Source organism: Oncorhynchus tshawytscha, unplaced genomic scaffold (genome assembly GCF_018296145.1).
Source record: "Oncorhynchus tshawytscha isolate Ot180627B unplaced genomic scaffold, Otsh_v2.0 Un_contig_447_pilon_pilon, whole genome shotgun sequence".
In the NCBI taxonomy this organism is placed as follows: domain Eukaryota; kingdom Metazoa; phylum Chordata; class Actinopteri; order Salmoniformes; family Salmonidae; genus Oncorhynchus; species Oncorhynchus tshawytscha.
Genome location: NW_024609818.1, coordinates 85,813 through 106,893, shown reverse-complemented (window position 1 = coordinate 106,893; position 21,081 = coordinate 85,813). Strand labels below are relative to the sequence as shown.

The 21,081-nt window shown below is 42.9% G+C and overlaps 1 protein-coding gene across 1 annotated transcript; it reads left to right on the top strand.

The window, feature by feature from the left end:
• Window positions 1-418: 418 nt before the first annotated feature.
• LOC121846086 (titin homolog) lies at window positions 419-17,043 on the top strand. The gene is made up of 5 exons (XM_042318870.1): window positions 419-541; window positions 1,228-1,368; window positions 15,674-16,013; window positions 16,063-16,293; window positions 17,030-17,043. Exons 1-5 carry the CDS (start codon window positions 527-529, stop codon window positions 17,041-17,043), a joined length of 741 nt encoding a protein of 246 aa, XP_042174804.1. The 5' UTR covers window positions 419-526.
• Window positions 17,044-21,081: the final 4,038 nt, after the last annotated feature.

Here is a 21,081-nt window from a genome sequence, read left to right as displayed (position 1 = left end):
CAGCAGAGCCCCAAGTCCAATGTGTATATCCTCTGGCCTGTTGATGTTAATGTGTTGATGTTCTCCGTATATAGCCAGAATGATTTTGCAGTGCATGATGATTGAACAGGTTTCCTGTTATATTCAGAGGGGTAGGGATGGTGAAGTCTGTGAATCCAAAAAATACAAAGGTATGTTAATTGGTATATGTTATGCATATCAAATGTACCATCCCCCTTCCTTACCTTGCCAATGAATATCCCATAGGACAATGTATGTTTATGAAAACCATTATCACATTTTTTTTTTTTCATTCACACTTACCACAAAAACCAAGGTATGATGAATATAACAGGAAACCTCTGGCTATTCTGGCTATGGATACCGAGAACATCAACAATATTTGGCAGGGTAATTTGTACAAAGTATAATTTATTTTATTCTCCGGTCCAGTTGGTGGCGGTAATGCAACATTAGACTGGATGCCACCCGCCGTTAAACCAAAGAAGGAGTTGCGCGAGCTAGAACAACAACAGCTGCCAGTTCAATGTCAAGCGTCAAGGTAAGATCTACATTTCTAATATATTCAGAAACGATTTCATATGTAAACATTAGTAGGCGGATTATTTATCCACGTCCACCAAATTATGTGTAAACAATAGCCATTTTAGCAAACGTTAGCTAGCTTACTCACTGGTCATTAAAATGCCTACTCAAGCTAACTAACGTTTCTATCTATCTGTCATGCCAAGCAGCTCTTAAAGATGCTGTTGTGAATGATACCATTATTTGTTATTAAGACAGTGATGTGTGATGTGTGATTGTCCATCTTCAAGATGGCAAAGATATATTGGCTAATAAGTGAGCATGGCTGGTTAGCTAGGCTGTTTCTAAGGCTGGCTAGCTAGCAAGCTAGTTATTTTAATTTCAGCACCTAATCATTAGCTAATGGGTCATTTTAGAGATTACAAATCAAATGTCATTTTGGTTCGGCAATGTTTCAAATGAACTTCTTGCTGATAATGTGTCTCGTTTCATCCTAGTGAGAAAGTGACAGTAAAATTCGTCAGTAAGCTGATGCTAACCCAACTAGTTTAACGTTGCTAACGCTAGCTGTACAATCGCCAAAGCAATACTAGCTAGCTAAATGTATTAGTGGCTGGAATATTTAGATATATTCCTTTAAGCTGTTCCAGTTGTGAAACTCACCTTACATTTTGTTTGTGCCTCTTTTGAATCCAACTATAGCCTTCCATGTCTGAACCCAAGTCCCCGGGTTCTTACTGTGGTGTTCCAGCACAGAGAAGCTCACAGTGGGGTCCAGAGATGGTCTTAGTGAAGCTGGAGGACTGTAGTCAACCACTGGAACTCAATGTGATAGTCAAAGAGGAAGAGGAGGAGAGAGGGATTAAAGAGGAGGAGGAGGAGAGAGGGATTAAAGAGGAGGAGGAGGAGGAGGAAAGAGGAGGAGGAGGAGGAGAAGAGAGGGATTAAAGAGGAGGAGGAGAGAGGGATTAAAGAGGAGGAGGAGGAGGAGGAGAGAGGGATTAAAGAGGAGGAGGAGGAGAGATGGATTAAAGAGGAGGAGGAGGAGGAGGAGGAGAGAGGGAATATAGAGGAGGAGGAGGAGAGAGCATTCAAAGAGGAGGAGAGAGCATTCAAAGAGGAGCAGGAGGAGGAGAGAGCATTCAAAGAGGAGGAGGAGGAGAGCATTCAAAGAGGAGGAGGAGGAGGAGAGAGCATTCAAAGAGGAGGAGGCGGAGGAGAGAGCATTCAAAGAGGAGGAGGTGGAGGAGAGAGCATTCAAAGAGGAGGAGGAGAGAGCATTCAAAGAGGAGGAGGCGGAGGAGAGAGCATTCAAAGAGGAGGAGGTGGAGGAGAGAGCATTCAGAGAGGAGCAGAGAGAATTCAAAGAGGAGGCGGAGGAGAGAGCATTCACAGAGGAGCAGAGAGCAGTCATAGAGGAGGCGGAGGAGAGAGCATTCAAAGAGGAGGAGGCGGAGGAGCGAGCATTCAAAGAGGAGCAGAGAGCAGTCACACAGGAGGCGGAGCAGAGAGCAGTCACAGAAGTGGAGAACAGGGAAGAGGAGGAAGAAGTAGATGGGAACACTGACCCAGGTAAGTTCAGTAGTTCAGGATGGAGAGAGGTTGGTGCATTGACAACCACAGGGGATTCCAGAACTATTATTGTCTTTCCACCAATCTGGTAACTTTTTCTTTGAAGGGGTAAGCGGGGTAGGCTCTATCCGCCAATTAGGGCTGTGTATGTAAATATATTTTAATTTGTATCCACATGCCCAGAAGATCAGACTGAGCATTTCAATGGCAAAAGGAGGCTCAGGGAAATAAATGATAACAAATATATTTGAAGTTATTTTCATGAAATAAAAACATGCAGTGATTTATTAAGTTCAGTAGTTGTACTTCCGGCGCCGACAGAGATGGCCGCCTCGCTTCGCGTTCCTAGGAAACTATGCAGTTTTTTGTTTTTTTACGTGTTATTTCTTACACTAGTACCCCAGGTCATCTTAGGTTTCTTTACATACAGCCGACAAGAACTACTGAATATAAGATCAGCGTCAACTCACCATCAGTACGACCAAGAATATGTTTTTCGCGACGCGGATCCTGTGTTCTGCCTTTTACAACCAGTGTGACCGAGTGGATCACATGCAGCGACCCAAAAAAAAAAACGACTCAGAAAAAGAGGGAAACGAAGGTGGTTCTGGTCAGACTCCGGAGACGGGCACATCGTGCACCACTCCCTAGCATTCTTCTTGCCAATGTCCAGTCTCTTGACAACAAGGTTGATGAAATCCGAGCAAGGGTAGCATTCCAGAGGGACATCAGAGACTGTAACGTTCTCTGCTTCACGGAAACATGGCTAACTGGAGAGACGCAATCCGAAGCGGTGCAGCCAGCGGGTTTCTCCACGCATCGCGCCGACAGAAACAAACATCTTTCTGGTAAGAAGACGGGCGGGGGCGTATGTCTTATGGCCAACGTGACATGGTGTGATGAAAGAAACATACAGGAACTCAAATCCTTCTGTTCACCTGATTTAGAATTCCTCACAATCAAATGTAGACCGCATTATCTACCAAGAGAATTCTCTTCGATTATAATCACAGCCGTATATATCCCCCCCAAGCAGACACATCGATGGCTCTGAACGAACTTTATTTAACTCTCTGCAAACTGGAAACGATTTATCCGGAGGCTGCATTCATTGTAGCTGGGGATTTTAACAAGGCTAATCTGAAAACAAGACTCCCTAAATTTTATCAGCATATCGATTGCGCAACCAGGGGTGGAAAGACCCTGGATCATTGTTACTCTAACTTCCAGACGCATATAAGGCCCTGCCCCGCCCCCCTTTCGGAAAAGCTGACCACGACTCCATTTTGTTGATCCCTGCCTACAGACAGAAACTAAAACAAGAAGCTCCCACGCTGAGGTCTGTCCAACGCTGGTCCGACCAAGCTGACTCCACACTCCAAGACTGCTTCCATCACGTGGACTGGGAGATGTTTCGTATTGCGTCAGACAACAACATTGACGAATACGCTGATACGGTGTGCGAGTTCATTAGAACGTGCGTTGAAGATGACGTTCCCATAGCAACGATTAAAACATTCCCTAACCAGAAACCGTGGATTGATGGCAGCATTCGTGTGAAACTGAAGGCACGAACCACTGCTTTTAATCAGGGCAAGGTGTCTGGTAACATGGCTGAATACAAACAGTGCAGCTATTCCCTCCGCAAGGCTATCAAACAAGCTAAGCGCCAGTACAGAGACAAAGTAGAATCTCAATTCAACGGCTCAGACACAAGAGGTATGTGGCAGGGTCTACAGTCAATCACGGACTACAGGAAGAAACCCAGCCCAGTCACGGACCAGGATGTCTTGCTCCCAGGCAGACTAAATAACTTTTTTGCCCGCTTTGAGGACAATACAGTGCCACTGACACGGCCTGCAACGGAAACATGCGGTCTCTCCTTCACTGCAGCCGAAGTGAGTAAGACATTTAAACGTGTTAACCCTCTCAAGGCTGCAGGCCCAGACGGCATCCCCAGCCGCGCCCTCAGAGCATGCGCAGACCAGCTGGCCGGTGTGTTTACGGACATATTCAATCAATCCCTATACCAGTCTGCTGTTCCCACATGCTTCAAGAGGGCCACCATTGTTCCTGTTCCCAAGAAAGCTAAGGTAACTGAGCTAAACGACTACCGCCCGTAGCACTCACATCCGTCATCATGAAGTGCTTTGAGAGACTAGTCAAGGACCATATCACCTCCACCCTACCTGACACCCTTGACCCACTCCAATTTGCTTACCGCCCAAATAGGTCCACAGACGATGCAATCTCAACCACACTGCACACTAACCCATCTGGACAAGAGGAATACCTATGTGAGAATGCTGTTCATCGACTACAGCTCGGCATTCAACACCATAGTACCCTCCAAGCTCGTCATCAAGCTCGAGACCCTGGGTCTCGACCCCGCCCCTGTGCAACTGGGTACTGGACTTCCTGACGGGCCGCCCCAGGTGGTGAGGGTAGGCAACAACATCTCCTCCCCGCTGATCCTCAACACTGGGGCCCCACAAGGGTGCGTTCTGAGCCCTCTCCTGTACTCCCTGTTCACCCACGACTGCGTGGCCATGCACGCCTCCAACTCAATCATCAAGTTTGCGGACGACACAACAGTGGTAGGCTTGATTACCAACAACGACGAGACGGCCTACAGGGAGGAGGTGAGGGCCCTCGGAGTGTGGTGTCAGGAAAATAACCTCACACTCAACGTCAACAAAACTAAGGAGATGATTGTGGACTTCAGGAAACAGCAGAGGGAACACCCCCATCCACATCGATGGAACAGTAGTGGAGAGGGTAGCAAGTTTTAAGTTCCTCGGCATACACATCACAGACAAACTGAATTGGTCCACTCACACAGACAGCATCGTGAGGAAGGCGCAGCAGCGCCTCTTCAACCTCAGGAGGCTGAAGAAATTCGGCTTGTCACCAAAAGCACTCACAAACTTCTACAGATGCACAATCGAGAGCATCCTGGCGGGCTGTATCACCGCCTGGTATGGCAACTGCACCGCCCTCAACCGTAAGGCTCTCCAGAGGGTAGTGAGGTCTGCACAACGCATCACCGGGGCAAACTACCTGCCCTCCAGGACACCTACACCACCCGATGCTACAGGAAGGCCATAAAGATCATCAAGGACATCAACCACCCGAGCCACTGCCTGTTCACCCCGCTGCCATCCAGAAGGCGAGGTCAGTACAGGTGCATCAAAGCTGGGACCGAGAGACTGAAAAACAGCTTCTATCTCAAGGCCATCAGACTGTTAAACAGCCACCACTAACATTGAGTGGCTACTGCCAACACACTGTCAATGACACTGACTCTACTCCAGCCACTTTAATCATGGGAATCGATGGGAAATGATGTAAATATATCACTAGCCACTTTAAACAATGCTACCTTATATAATGTTACTTACCCTACATTGTTCATCTCATATGCATACGTTGATACTGTACTCTATATCATCGACTGCATCCTTATGTAATACATGTATCACTAGCCACTTTAACTATGCCACTTGGTTTACATACTTATCTCATATGTATATACTGTACTCGATATCATCTACTGTATCTTGCCTATGCTGCTCTGTACCGTCACTCATTCATATATCCTTATGTACATATTCTTTATCCCCTTACACTGTGTATGACAGTAGTTTTTTTTGGAATTGTTAGTTAGATTACTTGCTCGTTATTACTGCATTGTCGGAACTAGAAGCACAAGCATTTCGCTACACTCGCACTAACATCTGCTAACCATGTGTATGTGACAAATAAAATTTGATTTGATTTGATTTGATTTAAAAATACTGCATGGGGGCTTTAACATTATGGGCTCTGTTTTCAGCTGGCGATTAGAGGCCCAAGTGTCAAATACACATTAGTTTGGAATTGTAAGAGCATGAGCGCTGGTATTTTCCAGCCCCAACGCCAGGTTCAGCTATGTACCGGTCTAACATCTGTGTAACATCAGCTCACTTGTGCTGAGGTGGGAGGGGTGGCAATATTGGAGGCGTGTCCTTAAAAACACACAACACTGACAGTTTCATGCAGCTCTAAAAGGAACGTTTCAGACCCACAAACAGCAGGTCTCCTAGGTAACACAGTTGGTTCAGAGAGTGGAACCACAACCTATCCATCTGCTTTTACATATACAGTAGAACCAGCTCACCTGCTTTTACATATACAGTAGAACCAGCTCACCTGCTTTTACATATACAGTAGAACCAGCTCACCTGCTTTTACATATACAGTAGAACCAGCTCACCTGTTTATACATAAAGAGTAGAACCAGCTCACCTGCTTTTACATATACAGTAGAACCAGCTCACCTGCTGTTACATAAAGAGTAGAACCAGCTCACCTGTTTATACATATACAGTAGAACCAGCTCACCTGCTTTTACATAAAGAGTAGAACCAGCTCACCTGTTTATACATAAAGAGTAGAACCAGCTCACCTGCTTTTACATATACAGTAGAACCAGCTCACCTGCTTTTACATATACAGTAGAACCAGCTCACCGGCTTTTACATAAAGAGTAGAACCAGCTCACCTGTTTATACATAAAGAGTAGAACCAGCTCACCTGTTTATACATAAAGAGTAGAACCAGCTCACCTGTTTATACATAAAGAGTAGAACCAGCTCACCTGTTTATACATAAAGAGTAGAACCAGCTCACCTGTTTATACATAAAGAGTAGAACCAGCTCACCTGTTTATACATAAAGAGTAGAACCAGCTCACCTGTTTATACATAAAGAGTAGAACCAGCTCACCTGTTTATACATAAAGAGTAGAACCAGCTCACCTGTTTATACATAAAGAGTAGAACCAGCTCACCTGTTTATACATAAAGAGTAGAACCAGCTCACCCGTTTATACATAAAGAGTAGAACCAGCTCACCTGATTTTACACTATGATTTGACTATTAGATGGTCAATGCTTCTGTTGAAAAAAACTATGTAGAAGGAATAGTGTCTTTGTTTTATTTAAACAAGGTTAAAGGTTAAAGATCAATGTTTCAGTCTACGTTGGCCTTCATCAGAATAATCCCACAAAGGGAAGTGCCAGTGTTATGATTTTCCTTTGCATTGATGATTTATTTTTTAGATTGCACCTCGACTCACGTTGATTGAGCGCCCTCCTCTTCTTTCCAAAAAGGAATAGTTTCACCATCTTAAAACGAGCATTCAGTTTCCGTAACGGGTTTGACCTTAAAATGAGGGACGGTGGTAAATGAGTCACTAATCACATGAAATAAATGATAACGTTCAGAAAGGACTTTCTATAAGCATCAACATCACCACTAGGGCTTTACAATGATGGTGAAAATGTTGATATGTTTTGGTGTTCGATGGGTTAAAATCGTCCAAGACGCCACTGAGGTGCACAGGAGGGACTTGTCAAAATGCTACATATCTGCACTTCTCTGTGGTCATTTAATATAACAAGCTTTTAAAAGTCATTATTGGTGCACAATTTCTTCTTAAAATATCAAATCGATGCAGAAGAGACGTTTTTTTCCTGGAACATCCATATTGTGTTTGTTTAAAGGGGCGGCCGGTAGCCTAACGGTTAGAGAGGTGAGCCAGCGACCAAGGATTGACAGTTTGAATTCCGGGTCCTGCAGAGAAGTTGGTGCGTTGGCAGCCCCAGGAGGTTCCAAAACTCTGTCGGAAGGTGAGCTGTGCAACTGGAAGGTTGCTGCTATCTGATATCAAATCCTAGATGTCATCACCCGCTGTTGTGCCCTTGAGTAAGGCACTTAACCCTCCACAACAACTGCTCCATGGGAGCCAGAGCATGGAAGTCCCCTGCTCCGACCTCTCCAACCTGTGTCTTTCAGGGACAAAGCAGAAGTAAACATTTTCATTGGACCTTGTGTACGTTTGGGAAAATTCTTAAATCTAGAATCCTTTGCTGCTACATCCATTTTTTGACTTTGAAATTAATTATATTTACCCATTGATTCTTGATGAATGTAACTTAGAAATGGCTCGTAGTTCAATGGTCGTTCCCCATCAGATCCCAACATACCAGCTTGTTTTACTCCAATATTTGTAAACAATGTTAAATGTAACCAAACACTGTATAGCCTCTAAATATGGTTAAAACTATAATTTTGATATCATGCATGGTCAGTCCTTGCATCTTCAGATCTGTCTATTTAATTTGAGAGTGGTTACATTTCTCAAAGCCCATCCCTCAGAGTTTTACCACAACAGAGATGTTGTTGGTTTAATGAAGGAATCTAGATTTTAAAGTCCAAGTGCACTCAAAATGCAGTTTTTCCTGTGTTTTACATCATTTTGTACGACAGCTGATGAAACACGAACACTAAAAGTGTGATTTTAAAAAATGTCCTGTTAGTTGCTGTTTTACCCAGGACCTTCTAATCAGCAGACTTGTGTGGGAGTTGAGGCTTCCATGGTGATGTCACCATGTGGTAAATTATGCAAAGTTCTTGCTGGAGACATTTTTTTTTTTTTTTTGCTATAAAAGCTTTTTTTTCCCTTTGCAATTTCAATGGAAATCCACACTGAACAAAAATGTAAACGCAACCTGTGAAATATTGGTCCAATATTTCATGAGCTGAAAGAAAACATCCCAGAAATGTGCATGCACAAAACGTTTATTTAAATTTGGGGCCCAAATTTGTTTTTATACCTGTTAGTGAGCATTTCTCCTTCGCAAAGAGAATCCATCCACCTGACAGGTGTGGCATATCAGGAAGCTGATTAAACAGCGTGATCATTACAAGGAACTGGGGACAATAAAAGGCCACTCTAAAATGTGCAATTTTGTCACGCGACACAATGCCAAAGATACCTCAAGTTTTTAGGGAGCAGTTTTAGGGAGCAGTACTTGTTGCTAGATAATTTCATGTTCAATTCTCTACCATAAGCACACTGGAGAATTGTGCTCTTCATGGATGAATCCTGGTTTCAACTGTACCGGTCAGATGGCAGAAAGCATGTATGGTGTCTTGTGGGTGAGCGATTTGCTGATAACGTTGTGAACAGAGTGGTAATGATGGCGGTCGGGTTATGGTATGGGCAGGCATAAGCTACCGTGTTCCTTGTCAGCTCGGGGATTTGAACTTGCAACCTTTCGGTTACTAGTCCAACGCTCTAACCACTAGGCTACCCTGCCGCCCCGTATCTATGACCAACCGATGCATATCTGTATTCCCAGTCATGTGAAATCCATAGATTAGGGCCTAATGAATGTTTTTCAATTCACTGATTTCCTTTTATGAGTATAATTTTTGAAATTGTTGCTTCTTCCATTTATATTTTTGTTCAGTGTATTAAAGTGAAGTACTCAATTGTTACCCAATAAATGGTTTGATATTGATATAAAAATACTGTTACAGACCATTTCAATGCTGTTCCTGATTCTAACCCCATATCTGTTCATGTTCCCACAGGAGAGATCTCCAACCCAGGTTCAGACAGTGAGCCCAGTTCCACAGCATCAGGAAACCATAAACAACACAGACGGAGGAACTCAAGACAGAAACATCACCACTGCATGGACTGCTTCACTAGTTTCTATGATCCAGAGGAGTTGAGAAGACACACTTGTAGGCCCCACCCCTGCTCAGATTGCAGAGGCAGTGTTATTTGTCCAACTCACCTCAAATCAAAACAGACTCAAAAAACGATGGCGACATACCCGTGTGGTCAATGTGGGATGAGATGTGAAACACCAAGCAAACTAAAGACGCACCAGAGAACTCACACAGGAGAGAAGCCATACCACTGCACTGTTTGTGGAAAGGGTTGCAGTCATTCGGACCATCTAAAGACGCACCAGAGAACTCACACAGGAGAGAAGCCTTACCACTGCTCCCAATGTGGAAAGAGTTTCAGTCAGTTAACAACTTTGAGAAACCACCACCTAACTCACACAGGACAGAAGTCTTACCTCTGCTCTCATTGTGGGAAGAGTTTCAGTCAGTTAGCCAACCGAAATACACACCAGTTAATTCACACAGGAGAGAAGCCATACAACTGCTCTCAGTGTGGGAAGGATTTCAGATCTCCAAGAGAATTAAAGTCACACACGAGAACGCACACAGGAGAGAAACCCTTCCACTGCTCCCAATGTGGAAAGAGTTTCAGTCAGTTATCAAGTCTGAAAAGACACCAACTAACTCACACAGGAGAGAAGCCTTACCTTTGTTCTCAATGTGGGAAGAGTTTCACCACGTTATCTGAACTGAAGCCACACCAGATAACTCACACAGGAGAGAAGCCTTACCTCTGCTCTCAATGCGGGGATAGTTTCACCAGTTTATATTTCCTAAAGAAACACCACCTAACTCACACTGGAGAAAAGCCTTACCTCTGCTCTCATTGTGGGAAGAGTTTCAGTCAGTTAGCCAACCTAAATACACACCAGTTAATTCACACAGGAGAGAAGCCTTACCACTGCTCTCAGTGTGGGGATAGTTTCACCAGTTTATATTTCCTAAAGAAACACCAGCTGATTCACACGGGTGGAAAGCTGTTCCAATGCTCCCAGTGTGGTAAGAGTTTCAGTCATTCATCAACTCTGAAGAAACATCAGATAACTCACACAGGGGAGAAACCTTACCACTGTTCTCAGTGTGGAAAGAGTTTCAGTCTGGTAGGAAACCTAAAGAGACACCAACTAACCCACACTGTAGAGAAGCCTTAACAATGATCTCATTGTGGGAAGTGTGTCAGTTATTTACACCACCTAACATCCAGTTAATTCACACAGGAGAGAAACAATACCGCTGCTCTGTGTGGGAAGCGTTTCAGTCAATCAGCAAATTTGAAGAAGCATCAGGGAATTCATACAGGAGAAAAGCTGTGTCGTTAGATCTGAAGACACCCGTTTGTTCACATAGGGGAGAAGCCTTAACTCTGCTATCAATGTGGGGATAGTTTCACCAGTTTATTTCCAAAATAACACCAGCTAATTATGACTAATAATAACTTACCTGGTTAGATAAAGGGGTAAAAAATGACTTGCAAAGGATTGTGGCAGCTGCTCCCTGTGTGGAAAGCTTCAGTCAGTGAACAAATTTGAAGACCCACCATTTCACTGGCACAGTGTGAGGAAAAGATTCAGTCCCCTAGGAGACCTAAAGAAACACCAGCTAACTCACCCTGGAGAGATTCCTTATCATACCAGCTTTATTTTAAGAAGATGGTAAGGCTTTATTGTGAACATATCCCTATTTCAGGAATCACCAAACAGGCAGCACGGCAGAGAAAACTGAGTGAAGTTGACATTGTGGAATCCATAGCTAATATCGGTCCATAGAAAATCCTGAGTAATCAGACATCATATATTCTAGTTGGATTTCTATATCGCTTTAAAAAAAAAAAAAGAAGAAAAAATATATAATTTAGTCATGGAAAATGTATACAACAAAAACTTCTAAATGGCAGAATACAAATACAAATACAACTATTGTAAGTATCCTGTCTCTCTTTATTATGGAGGGTTGAAGAGTCATTATATCTGGTGCTTTACAGGTAGGCTATACTGTAAGTAAAGCAGTGGCGGTTGGTGCCGTTTTAAGATGAGAAGGAATATATATATTTTTTTAAATGTATGAGCCTTATTTCTATTACAGCAGACTGGATGACTGTCATTCATATTCCATTCATCCAGATCAATGGAACATCGATAGGTTTAGGCTACTACATGATACTCATTTTCCCTCTACCCATCATGAGGATGCTACAACCTGGCCTATGAATTAAAGTTTAAAACATAGGTGCACAGGTCGAGATAATTTAGAGTAATCAAGGTGACAGACACGTTCAATACTGCCTTGCACACTTGCCTGCATCTAGCTGATCTAGGGTTTAATCATTAGTCATTAGTCCAACAGTTGCACATTAGAGTTTTTTTGTTGGACAAAGGTAAGTTTATCCCTGTTTTGTTCCATTTGCTTCCGTTTAAGAAAAGTTCCTCACAAAGACAAAGACACGGGGTTGGAACCAGAAGTCTTAAATTTGGACTCATCAGACCAAAGGACAGATTTCCACCGGTCTAATGTCCATTGCTCGTCTTTCTTGGCCCAAGCAAGGCTCTTCTTCTTATTGGTGTCCTTTAGTAGTGGTTTCCTTGCAGCAATTAGACCACGAAGGCCTGATTTACAGTCTCTTCTGAACAGTTGATGTTATGTGTCTGTTACTTGAACTCTGTGAAGCATTTATTTTGGCTGCATTCTGAGGTGTAGTTAACTCTAATGAACTTATCCTCTGTAGCACAGGTAAGTCTGGGTCTTTCCTTCCTGTGGCGGTCCTCATGAGAGCCAGTTTCATCATAGCACTTGATGGTTTTTGCGACTGCACTTGAAGAAACTTTGAAGAAAGTTCTTGAAAATTTCCAGATTGACTAACCATGTCATTTGAGCTGTTCTTGTCATAATATGGACTTGGGTCATTTACCAAACAGGGCTCTTCTGTATACCACTGCCTACCTTGTCACAACAACTGATTGGCTCAAACACATTAAGAAGGAAAGAAATTCCACAAATTAATTAAGAAGGCACAGCTGTTAATTGAATTCATTCCAGGTGACTACCTCATGAAGCTCGTTGAGAGAATTCCAAGAGTGCGCAAAGCTGTCATCAAGGCAAAGGGTGGCTACTTTGAAGAATCTCAAATAAAATATATTTTGATTTATTAATCCCTTTTATGTTACTACATGATTCTGTACAGTATGTTATTTTATAGTTTTGATGTCTTCACTATTATTCTACAATGTAGAAAATCATCAAAATAAAGAAAACCCCTTGAATAGTAGGTTTGTCCAAACTTTTGACTGACACTGTGAATATATACTGTAGTGTTAGATGGCAGAGTATCTGTTTATAATTTTTTTCAAGCAAAGTATAATGGAGATATTCTCCATTCTAGTAGGTGGCTGTAATGCAATAATTATTGGATGCCAACCTCTTAAACCTCATTGAATAAATGTATCCCTGGTATGACACTATAGGGAGGATGGCGGAGGCAGAAGTGTCGTGCTGAAAGCACGTCGAGGACAGTTAGCGAGAAGGATGAGTGGACATCAGTGACTGAAAGTGGTATGGTGTTGATATTGTGTAGTCATAGTAACCAGGAGTGGTGTGGTGTTGACATTGTGTAGTCATAGTAACCAGGAATGGTATGGTGTTGACATTGTGTAGTCATAGTAACCAGGAGTGGTATGGTGTTGACATTGTGTAGTCATAGTAACCAGGAGTGGTATGGTGTTGACATTGTGTAGACATAGTAACCAGGAATGGTATGGTGTTGATATTGTGCAGTCATAGTAACCAGGAGTATGGTGTTGACATTGTGTAGCCATAGTAACTAGGAATGGTATGGTGTTGATATTGTGTATTCATAGTAACCAGGAGTGGTATGGTGTTGACATTGTGTAGTCATAGTAACCAGGAGTGGTATGGTGTTGACATTGTGTAGTCATAGTAACCAGAAGTGGTATGGTTTTGATGTAGCGGGGGCACCGGTTAGTCGAGGTAATTGAGGTAATATGTTCATGTAGGTGGAGTGACCATGCATAGATAATAAACAGAGAGTAGCAGCAGCATAAAAGAGTGTTGAGGGGGGCCAATGCAAATAGTCTGGGTAGCCATTTGATTACCTGTTCAGGAGTCTATGGCTTGGGGGTAGAAGCTGTTAAGAAGCCTTTTGGATCTAGACTTGGCGCTCTGGTAAAGCTTGCCGTGCGGTAGCCGAGAGAACAGTCTAGGGTGGCTGGAGTCTTTGACAATTCTTAGGGCCTTCCTCTGACACCGCCTGGTATAGAGGTCCTGGATGGCAGGAAGCTTGGCCCCAGTGATGTACTGGGCCATACACACTACCCTCTGTAGTGTCTTGCGATTGGAGGCCGAGCAGTTACCATACCAGACAGTGATGCAACCAGTCGGGATCAAATCAAATCAAATGTATTTATATAGCCCTTCGTACATCAGCTGATATCTCAAAGTGCTGTACAGGGATGCTCTCGATGGTGCAGCTGTAGAACTTTTTGAGGATCTGAGGACCCATGCCAAATCTTTTCTGTCTCCTGAGGGGGAATAGGCTTTGTCGTGCCCTCTTCAATATTGTCTTGATGTGTTTGGACCATGATAGTTTGTTGGTGATGTGGACACCAAGGAACTTGAAGCTGCTCCACTACAGCCTTCGATGAGAATGGAGCAGACGGAAAGGCTGTTATCCTGGCACCACATGGCCAGGTCTGTGACCTCCTCCCTATAGGCTGTCTCATCGTTGTCGGTTGTGTCGTCGGCAAACTTAATAGAGGTGTCTGAGAAGTTTTTGGGCCTCCAAGACTTAACGGCAGAAACACTGCATGGGCTACTGTTGCCAGAAAATGTCCCGCCATCACAGGATCCTTATGAACCTGTGTAGGAACCTGATTAAACAGAAAAGCAGGCTGATTTAGTATAAATAACATTTCGTTGCTCAGTTTTGTATAGGTTTTTATTTTTTTACCATGCATTTTTTTTCTCCCTTTGTGGGTCCTTATTATCCACCTGGACAGTAGGTGGCGGAACGCAAATATAATTGTTGCGGACGCCATTATACCAAAGAAGAAGTTAATCCTCACTGAAGAAGTTACGCTAGACAGCTAGAACAACAAGAGCTGCCCATTCCAGTTTCAATGTAAGATCAATATTTCTCACATATTCTGTAAGTTTTCCTTAGGTTAACATTAGTAGTGGGATTATTTGTCCACCACGTGTGTAAACAATATCCATTTGAGCTAACCTTAGCTAGCTTGCTTACTAAGTTACCCATTAAAACGGCTAGCCAAGCTAACTGGCTTTCTGTCATACCGACAAAGTGAGTTTATCTTCAAGACTTTGTTGTGAATGATAACGTTATTTGTTATTAAGACAGACATGTTAACTATGTGATATGTGAATTGTCCACCTTTAAAATGGCATAAATCTATTGGCAACCCTTATCTAGTAAGTTAGCATGGCTAGTTAGCATGGCTAGTTAGCAAGGCCGTTAGCTTGTTAGCCAGCTTTAGATAACAAACTCAATTAAAGTAGCTAACCTTAATCATTAGCTAACTGTTCATTTAGAGATTACAAATGCCAAATTACATTTTGGTTCGCGATTGCGTCAAGCTAACTTCTTGCTGGTAAAATGTCTATCTAACTAGATCTTTTCATCCTAGTGAGAAAGGTGACATTTTAATTTGTCTGTAAGTTCAAGCTAAACCAACTAACTCGACACTGTCAACGCCAGCTGTACCTTTGCCACAGCAATGCCAGCTAGCAAAATGTATTAGCATACATGGAATATGGCTTTGTATTAGTATGGATGGAATATGTCTTTGTTAGCTAAGCTGTTCCAGTATTTTGTGAAACTCACACTGTTTGTGAAACTCCTCTTACATTTTGTTTGTGCCTCTTTTGAATCCTACTATAGCCTTCCATGTCTGAACCCAAGTCCCCGGGTTCTTACTGTGGTGTTCCAGCACAGAGAAGCTCACAGTGGGGTCCAGAGATGGTCTTAGTGAAGCTGGAGGACTGTAGTCAACCACTGGAACTCAATGTGATAGTCAAAGAGGAAGAGGAGGAGAGGGAAGTCAAGGAAGAGGTAGAGAATAAAGAGGCGGAGGACATGGCCCTCAAAGAGGAGGCGGAGGACATGGCCCTCAAAGAGGAGGCGGAGGACATGGCCCTCAAAGAGGAGGCGGAGGACATGGCCCTCAAAGAGGAGGCGGAGGACATGGCCCTCAAAGAGGAGGCGGAGGACATGGCCCTCAAAGAGGAGGCGGAGGACATGGCCCTCAAAGAGGAGGCGGAGGACATGGCCCTCAAAGAGGAGGCGGAGGACATGGCCCTCAAAGAGGAGGCGGAGGACATGGCCCTCAAAGAGGAGGCGGAGGACATGGCCCAAAGAGGAGGCGGAGGACATGGCCCTCAAAGAGGAGGCGGAGGACATGGCCCTCAAAGAGGAGGCGGAGGACATGGCCCTCAAAGAGGAGGCGGAGGACATGGCCCTCAAAGAGGAGGCGGAGGACATGGCCCTCAAAGAGGAGGCGGAGGACATGGCCCTCAAAGAGGAGGCGGAGGACATGGCCCTCAAAGAGGAGGCGGAGGACATGGCCCTCAAAGAGGAGGCGGAGGAGAGGGTGGTCACAGAAGTGGAGAACAGGGAAGAAGTAGATGGGAACACTGACCCAGGTAAGTTCAGTAGTTTTGTACGGAGAGTGGTTGGTGTATTGACAACCACAGGAGATTCCAGAACTATTATTTACACCAATCTGAGTCTTTACACCAATCTGGTGCCTCTTTCTGAAGAGTAACTTGCTTTCAACCTATTTTAAAGGGGCAGTGCAGTTAAAAATGTGACGTTCCTGTTTTGAAAATAATTCCTGGAATTTCAGCCTGTTCAGGCGGGATGGAGTTTTTGGCCCAGATCATGATATCACAATCTGATCTGAATGACCAGTCATCTTTTATTTGCACTTGTATCCTCCTACTTTGAAGGGGTAAGCGGGGTAGGCTCTGTCCACCAATCAGGGCTGTGTATGTAAATATATTTACATTTGTATCAACATGCCCACAAGATCAGACTGAGGATTTCAATGGCAAAAGGAGGCTCAGGGAAATAAATCATAAAATAATATAAAACACAGTGATTTATTAGACATCCAGTGATGATTTAACCATTCTGCCATCAGACTGGCCACCAATGCTCCTTATAGGACACATCACTGCACTTTATACTACTCTGCAAACTAGTCATCTCTGTATACCTGTCGCATGATGCGCTGGTTGATGCTTCTTTAGAAAACCCTCTTTTGCCTCTCTCCCCCCCTATCTGAGATACCTACTGCAGCCCTCATCCTCCACATACAACACCCATTCTGCTAGTCACATTCTGTTTAAGGTCCCCAAAGCACACTCCTCTTTTCAGTTCGCTGCAGGTAGCGACTGGAATGAGATAAAAAACTCCAACTGGACTGTTTTATCTCCATTTCTTCATTCAAACACTCAGTCATGGACACTCTTACTGACAGGCTGCTTCACCTGATGTATTGTTGTCTCTACCTTGTCCTTTGTGCTGTTGTCTGGGCCCAATAATGTTTGTACCATGTTTTTTGCTGCTGCATGTTGTGTTGCTACCATGTTGTTGTGTTGCTACCATGTTGTTGTGTTGCTACCATGTTGTTGTGTTGCTACCATGTTGTTGTGTTGCTACCATGTTGTTGTGTTGCTACCATGTTGTTGTGTTGCTACCATGTTGTTGTGTTGCTACCATGTTGTCATGTTGTGTTGCTACCATGTTGTCATGTTGTGTTGCTACCATGTTGTCGTGTTGCTACCATGTTGTCATGTTGTGTTGCTACCATGTTGTCGTGTTGTGTTGCTACCATGTTGTCGTGTTGTGTTGCTACCATGTTGTCGTGTTGTGTCGCTACCATGTTGTCATGTTGTGTCGCTACCATGTTGTCATGTTGTGTCGCTACCATGTTGTCATGTTGTGTCGCTACCATGTTGTCATGTTGTGTCGCTACCATGTTGTCATGTTGTGTTGCTACCATGTTGTTGTCATGTTGTGTTGCTACCATGTTGTTGTGTTGCTACCATGTTGTCATGTCGTGTGTTTTGTCCTATATTTTTTTTAAAAATCCCAGCCCCTTTCCCCGCAGGAGGCCTTTTGCTTTCTGGTAGCCCATCATTGTAAATAAGAACTTGTTCAACTAGCCTATACAGGTAGGCTAGTTGAGAACAAGTTCTCATTTACAACTGCGACCTGGCCAAGATAAAGCATAGCAGTGTGAACAGACAGCAACACAGAGTTACACATGGAGTAAACCATAAACAAGTCAATAACACAGTAGAAAAAAAGAAAAGAAAAAAGAAATTACTATTTTACTATGCACTGATTTGCATAATTAAATAAAAACATTTAAAAAATGAAATACTGCATGGGGGCTTTAACATTCTGGGCCTTTTTTCAGCAGGCGTCAAACGCACGTTAGTTTGGAATTTCCTAATGTAAGAACATGAGCGCTGGCATTTTCCAGCCCCAACGCCAGGTTCAGCTATGTACCTGTCTAACATCAGCTCACTTGTGCTGAGGTGGGAGGGGTGTCAATATTGGAGGCGTGTCCTGTCGCGGTAGGGGATTTTGCTATAGGACCGTTAAGGTACCCCCGTCGAGAGTGATACAAGTCGTCTCACTCAAGTTCTTATGTCACCCGGCTAACTGGTGACTCACAGGTCCGCCGGACTGACCTGGTTATGTATCCTGCCCTTTTATTCAGAGATTAGACTTATGTGATGCCGTTAGGCTTGTTTCAGGATCCTAGATAATATCAATCAGACTTAGAGTACCTCTGGGTTTTACTTTCGCTTTCCCCTTGTATGCTCTTATATCTAGACTCACACAAGCTATACCTTAGTTACAATTTACAGTCTATGTCCGTCGACTAATACTACTTGAATATTAATATAGAGGATATCTGTTACAATACAATGATTATTCTGTCCAAACCGTCATATTGTCTTTAGTGTAGAAACTAGACTTGTTCCCCTAGAACGGGAGTGTCAGAGGTGTTCTCTCCCAAGGGTTTTGGGTCTAGTTTCTACTTTTTATTCAATGTTTGCAGTTCACACAGTTGTACACGTTATTACAGTTTCTTCTTTGTCCTTAATCTATAACATCAAACATCATCAAAACACCTACTACTATTAATGCCTCATATGTATTACAACAGGTTGTTAATTACCTTATATATGTATTACAACAAGCAGTTAATTACCTTATATATATTACAACAAGCAGTTTAATTACCTTATATGTATTACAACATGCAGTTAATTACCTTTATATATGTATTACACCAGGTGGTTAATTACCTTTATATATGTATTACAACAGGTGGTTAATTACCTTTATATATGTATTACAACATGCAGTTAATTACCTTTATATATGTATTACAACATGTGGTTAATTACCTTTATATATGTATTACAACATGCAGTTAATTACCTTTATATATGTATTACAACAGGTGGTTAATTACCTTTATATATGTATTACAACAGGTGGTTAATTACCTTATATGTATTACAACAGGTGGTTAATTACCTTTATATATGTATTACAACAGGTGGTTAATTACCTTATATGTATTACAACATGTATTACAACAGGTGTTAATTACCTTTATATGTATTACAACAGGTGGTTAATTACATATGTATTTAATTAATTACCTTTATATGTATTACAACAGGTGGTTAATTACCTTAATTACCTATATGTATTACAACAGGTGGTTAATTACCTTATATGTATTACAACAGGTGGTTAATTACCTTATATGTATTCCCCAACAGGTATGTTAATTACCTTTTATCCAGAGGTTTACAACAGGTGGTTTCTCCAGAGGTTTATCCAATCACTCAGGTGTCTGTTTCTCCAGATTATCAACACTGGTCTGTTAATTATCCAATATGTGTCTGTTTCTCCAGGTGGTTTATTAATCACTATTACAACAGGTGTCTGTTTCTCCAGAGGTTTATCCAATCACTACAACAGTGTCTGTTTCTCCAGAGGTTTATCCAATCACTCGGTGTCTGTTTCTCCAGAGGTTTATCCAATCACTTACAACGGTTAATCTGTTTCTCCAGAGGTTTATCCAATCACTCGGTGTCTGTTTCTCCAGAGGTTTATCCAATCACTCGGTGTCTGTTTCTCCAGAGGTTTATCCAATCACTCGGTGTCTGTTTCTCCAGAGGTTTATCCAATCACTCGGTGTCTGTTTCTCCAGAGGTTTATCCAATCACTCGGTGTCTGTTTCTCCAGAGGTTTATCCAATCACTCGGTGTCTGTTTCTCCAGAGGTTTATCCAATCACTCGGAGTATCTGTTTCTCCAGAGGTTTATCCAATCACTCAGTATCTGTTTCTCCAGAGGTTTATCCAATCACTCAGTATCTGTTTCTCCAGAGGTTTATCCAATCACTCAGTATCTGTTTCTCCAGAGGTTTATCCAATCACTCAGTATCTGTTTCTCCAGAGGTTTATCCAATCACTCAGTGTCTGTTTCTCCTACTAGAAGTTTGTACTATGATTTACTGAAGAGAAGGTTTGAGACAAAACAACTTATAACACCACTGACGCTGTTTATCCACTCTGGTTAGGAGGTGGATGTATTCAGCACGAGGAGTGTGGAGGGTAGTTGTCTCAGTATGTCTCGTTCAGAAGTCAGAGATCAAGACCCAATACCACTGATGCTGTTTATCCACTCTGGTTAGGAGGTGGATGTATTCAGCACGAGGAGTGTGGAGGGTAGTTGTCTCAGTATGTCTTGTTCAGAAGTCAAGAGAAACACTTGTTCTAGAGTATGAAAGTCAGTTGTGTATCCGTTTCTCCTACTAGAAGTTGCACTATGATTTACTGATTAGTGAAGAGAACGGTTGGAGATCAAGACCCAATACCACTGATGCTATTTATCCATTCTGGTTAGGAGGTGGATGTATTCAGCACGAGGAGTGTGGAGGGTAGTTTTCTCGTTCAGAAATCAGAAGTCAAGAGATACAATTGTTCTAGAGTATGAAAGTCAGATATTACCTTTTTAGGTTGATGATAGTTGAAGTGTCACAAGCTGTCTGTCGGTGATAAGTCAAGTAGCACTATCATGCCCTCTTAAGGAAGGCATTCTCCTTATATACTCTTTTCGGGACCAGGTTGGTTTTTAGCGCTGAGTCATATTCTAACCTTGTGGCGAGCTATTTCTGTAAAGGGTCAGTTTGACATGTTACTGTGAAACATTACTAATGACAGATGCATCCTCGATCCCCAACTCTTGCATCAGTTTAACCCATTCAAATTCTACTGCTAGTCCTAGCTCTTCCCCGTTCCGTCGATGACCCACTCTCTCCCCCATCTGGGGGCGGTGCCCGAATGCAAGGCATCTCCTCGGGCCAGCTCTCCGGCCCCCACTCAAGAGGCG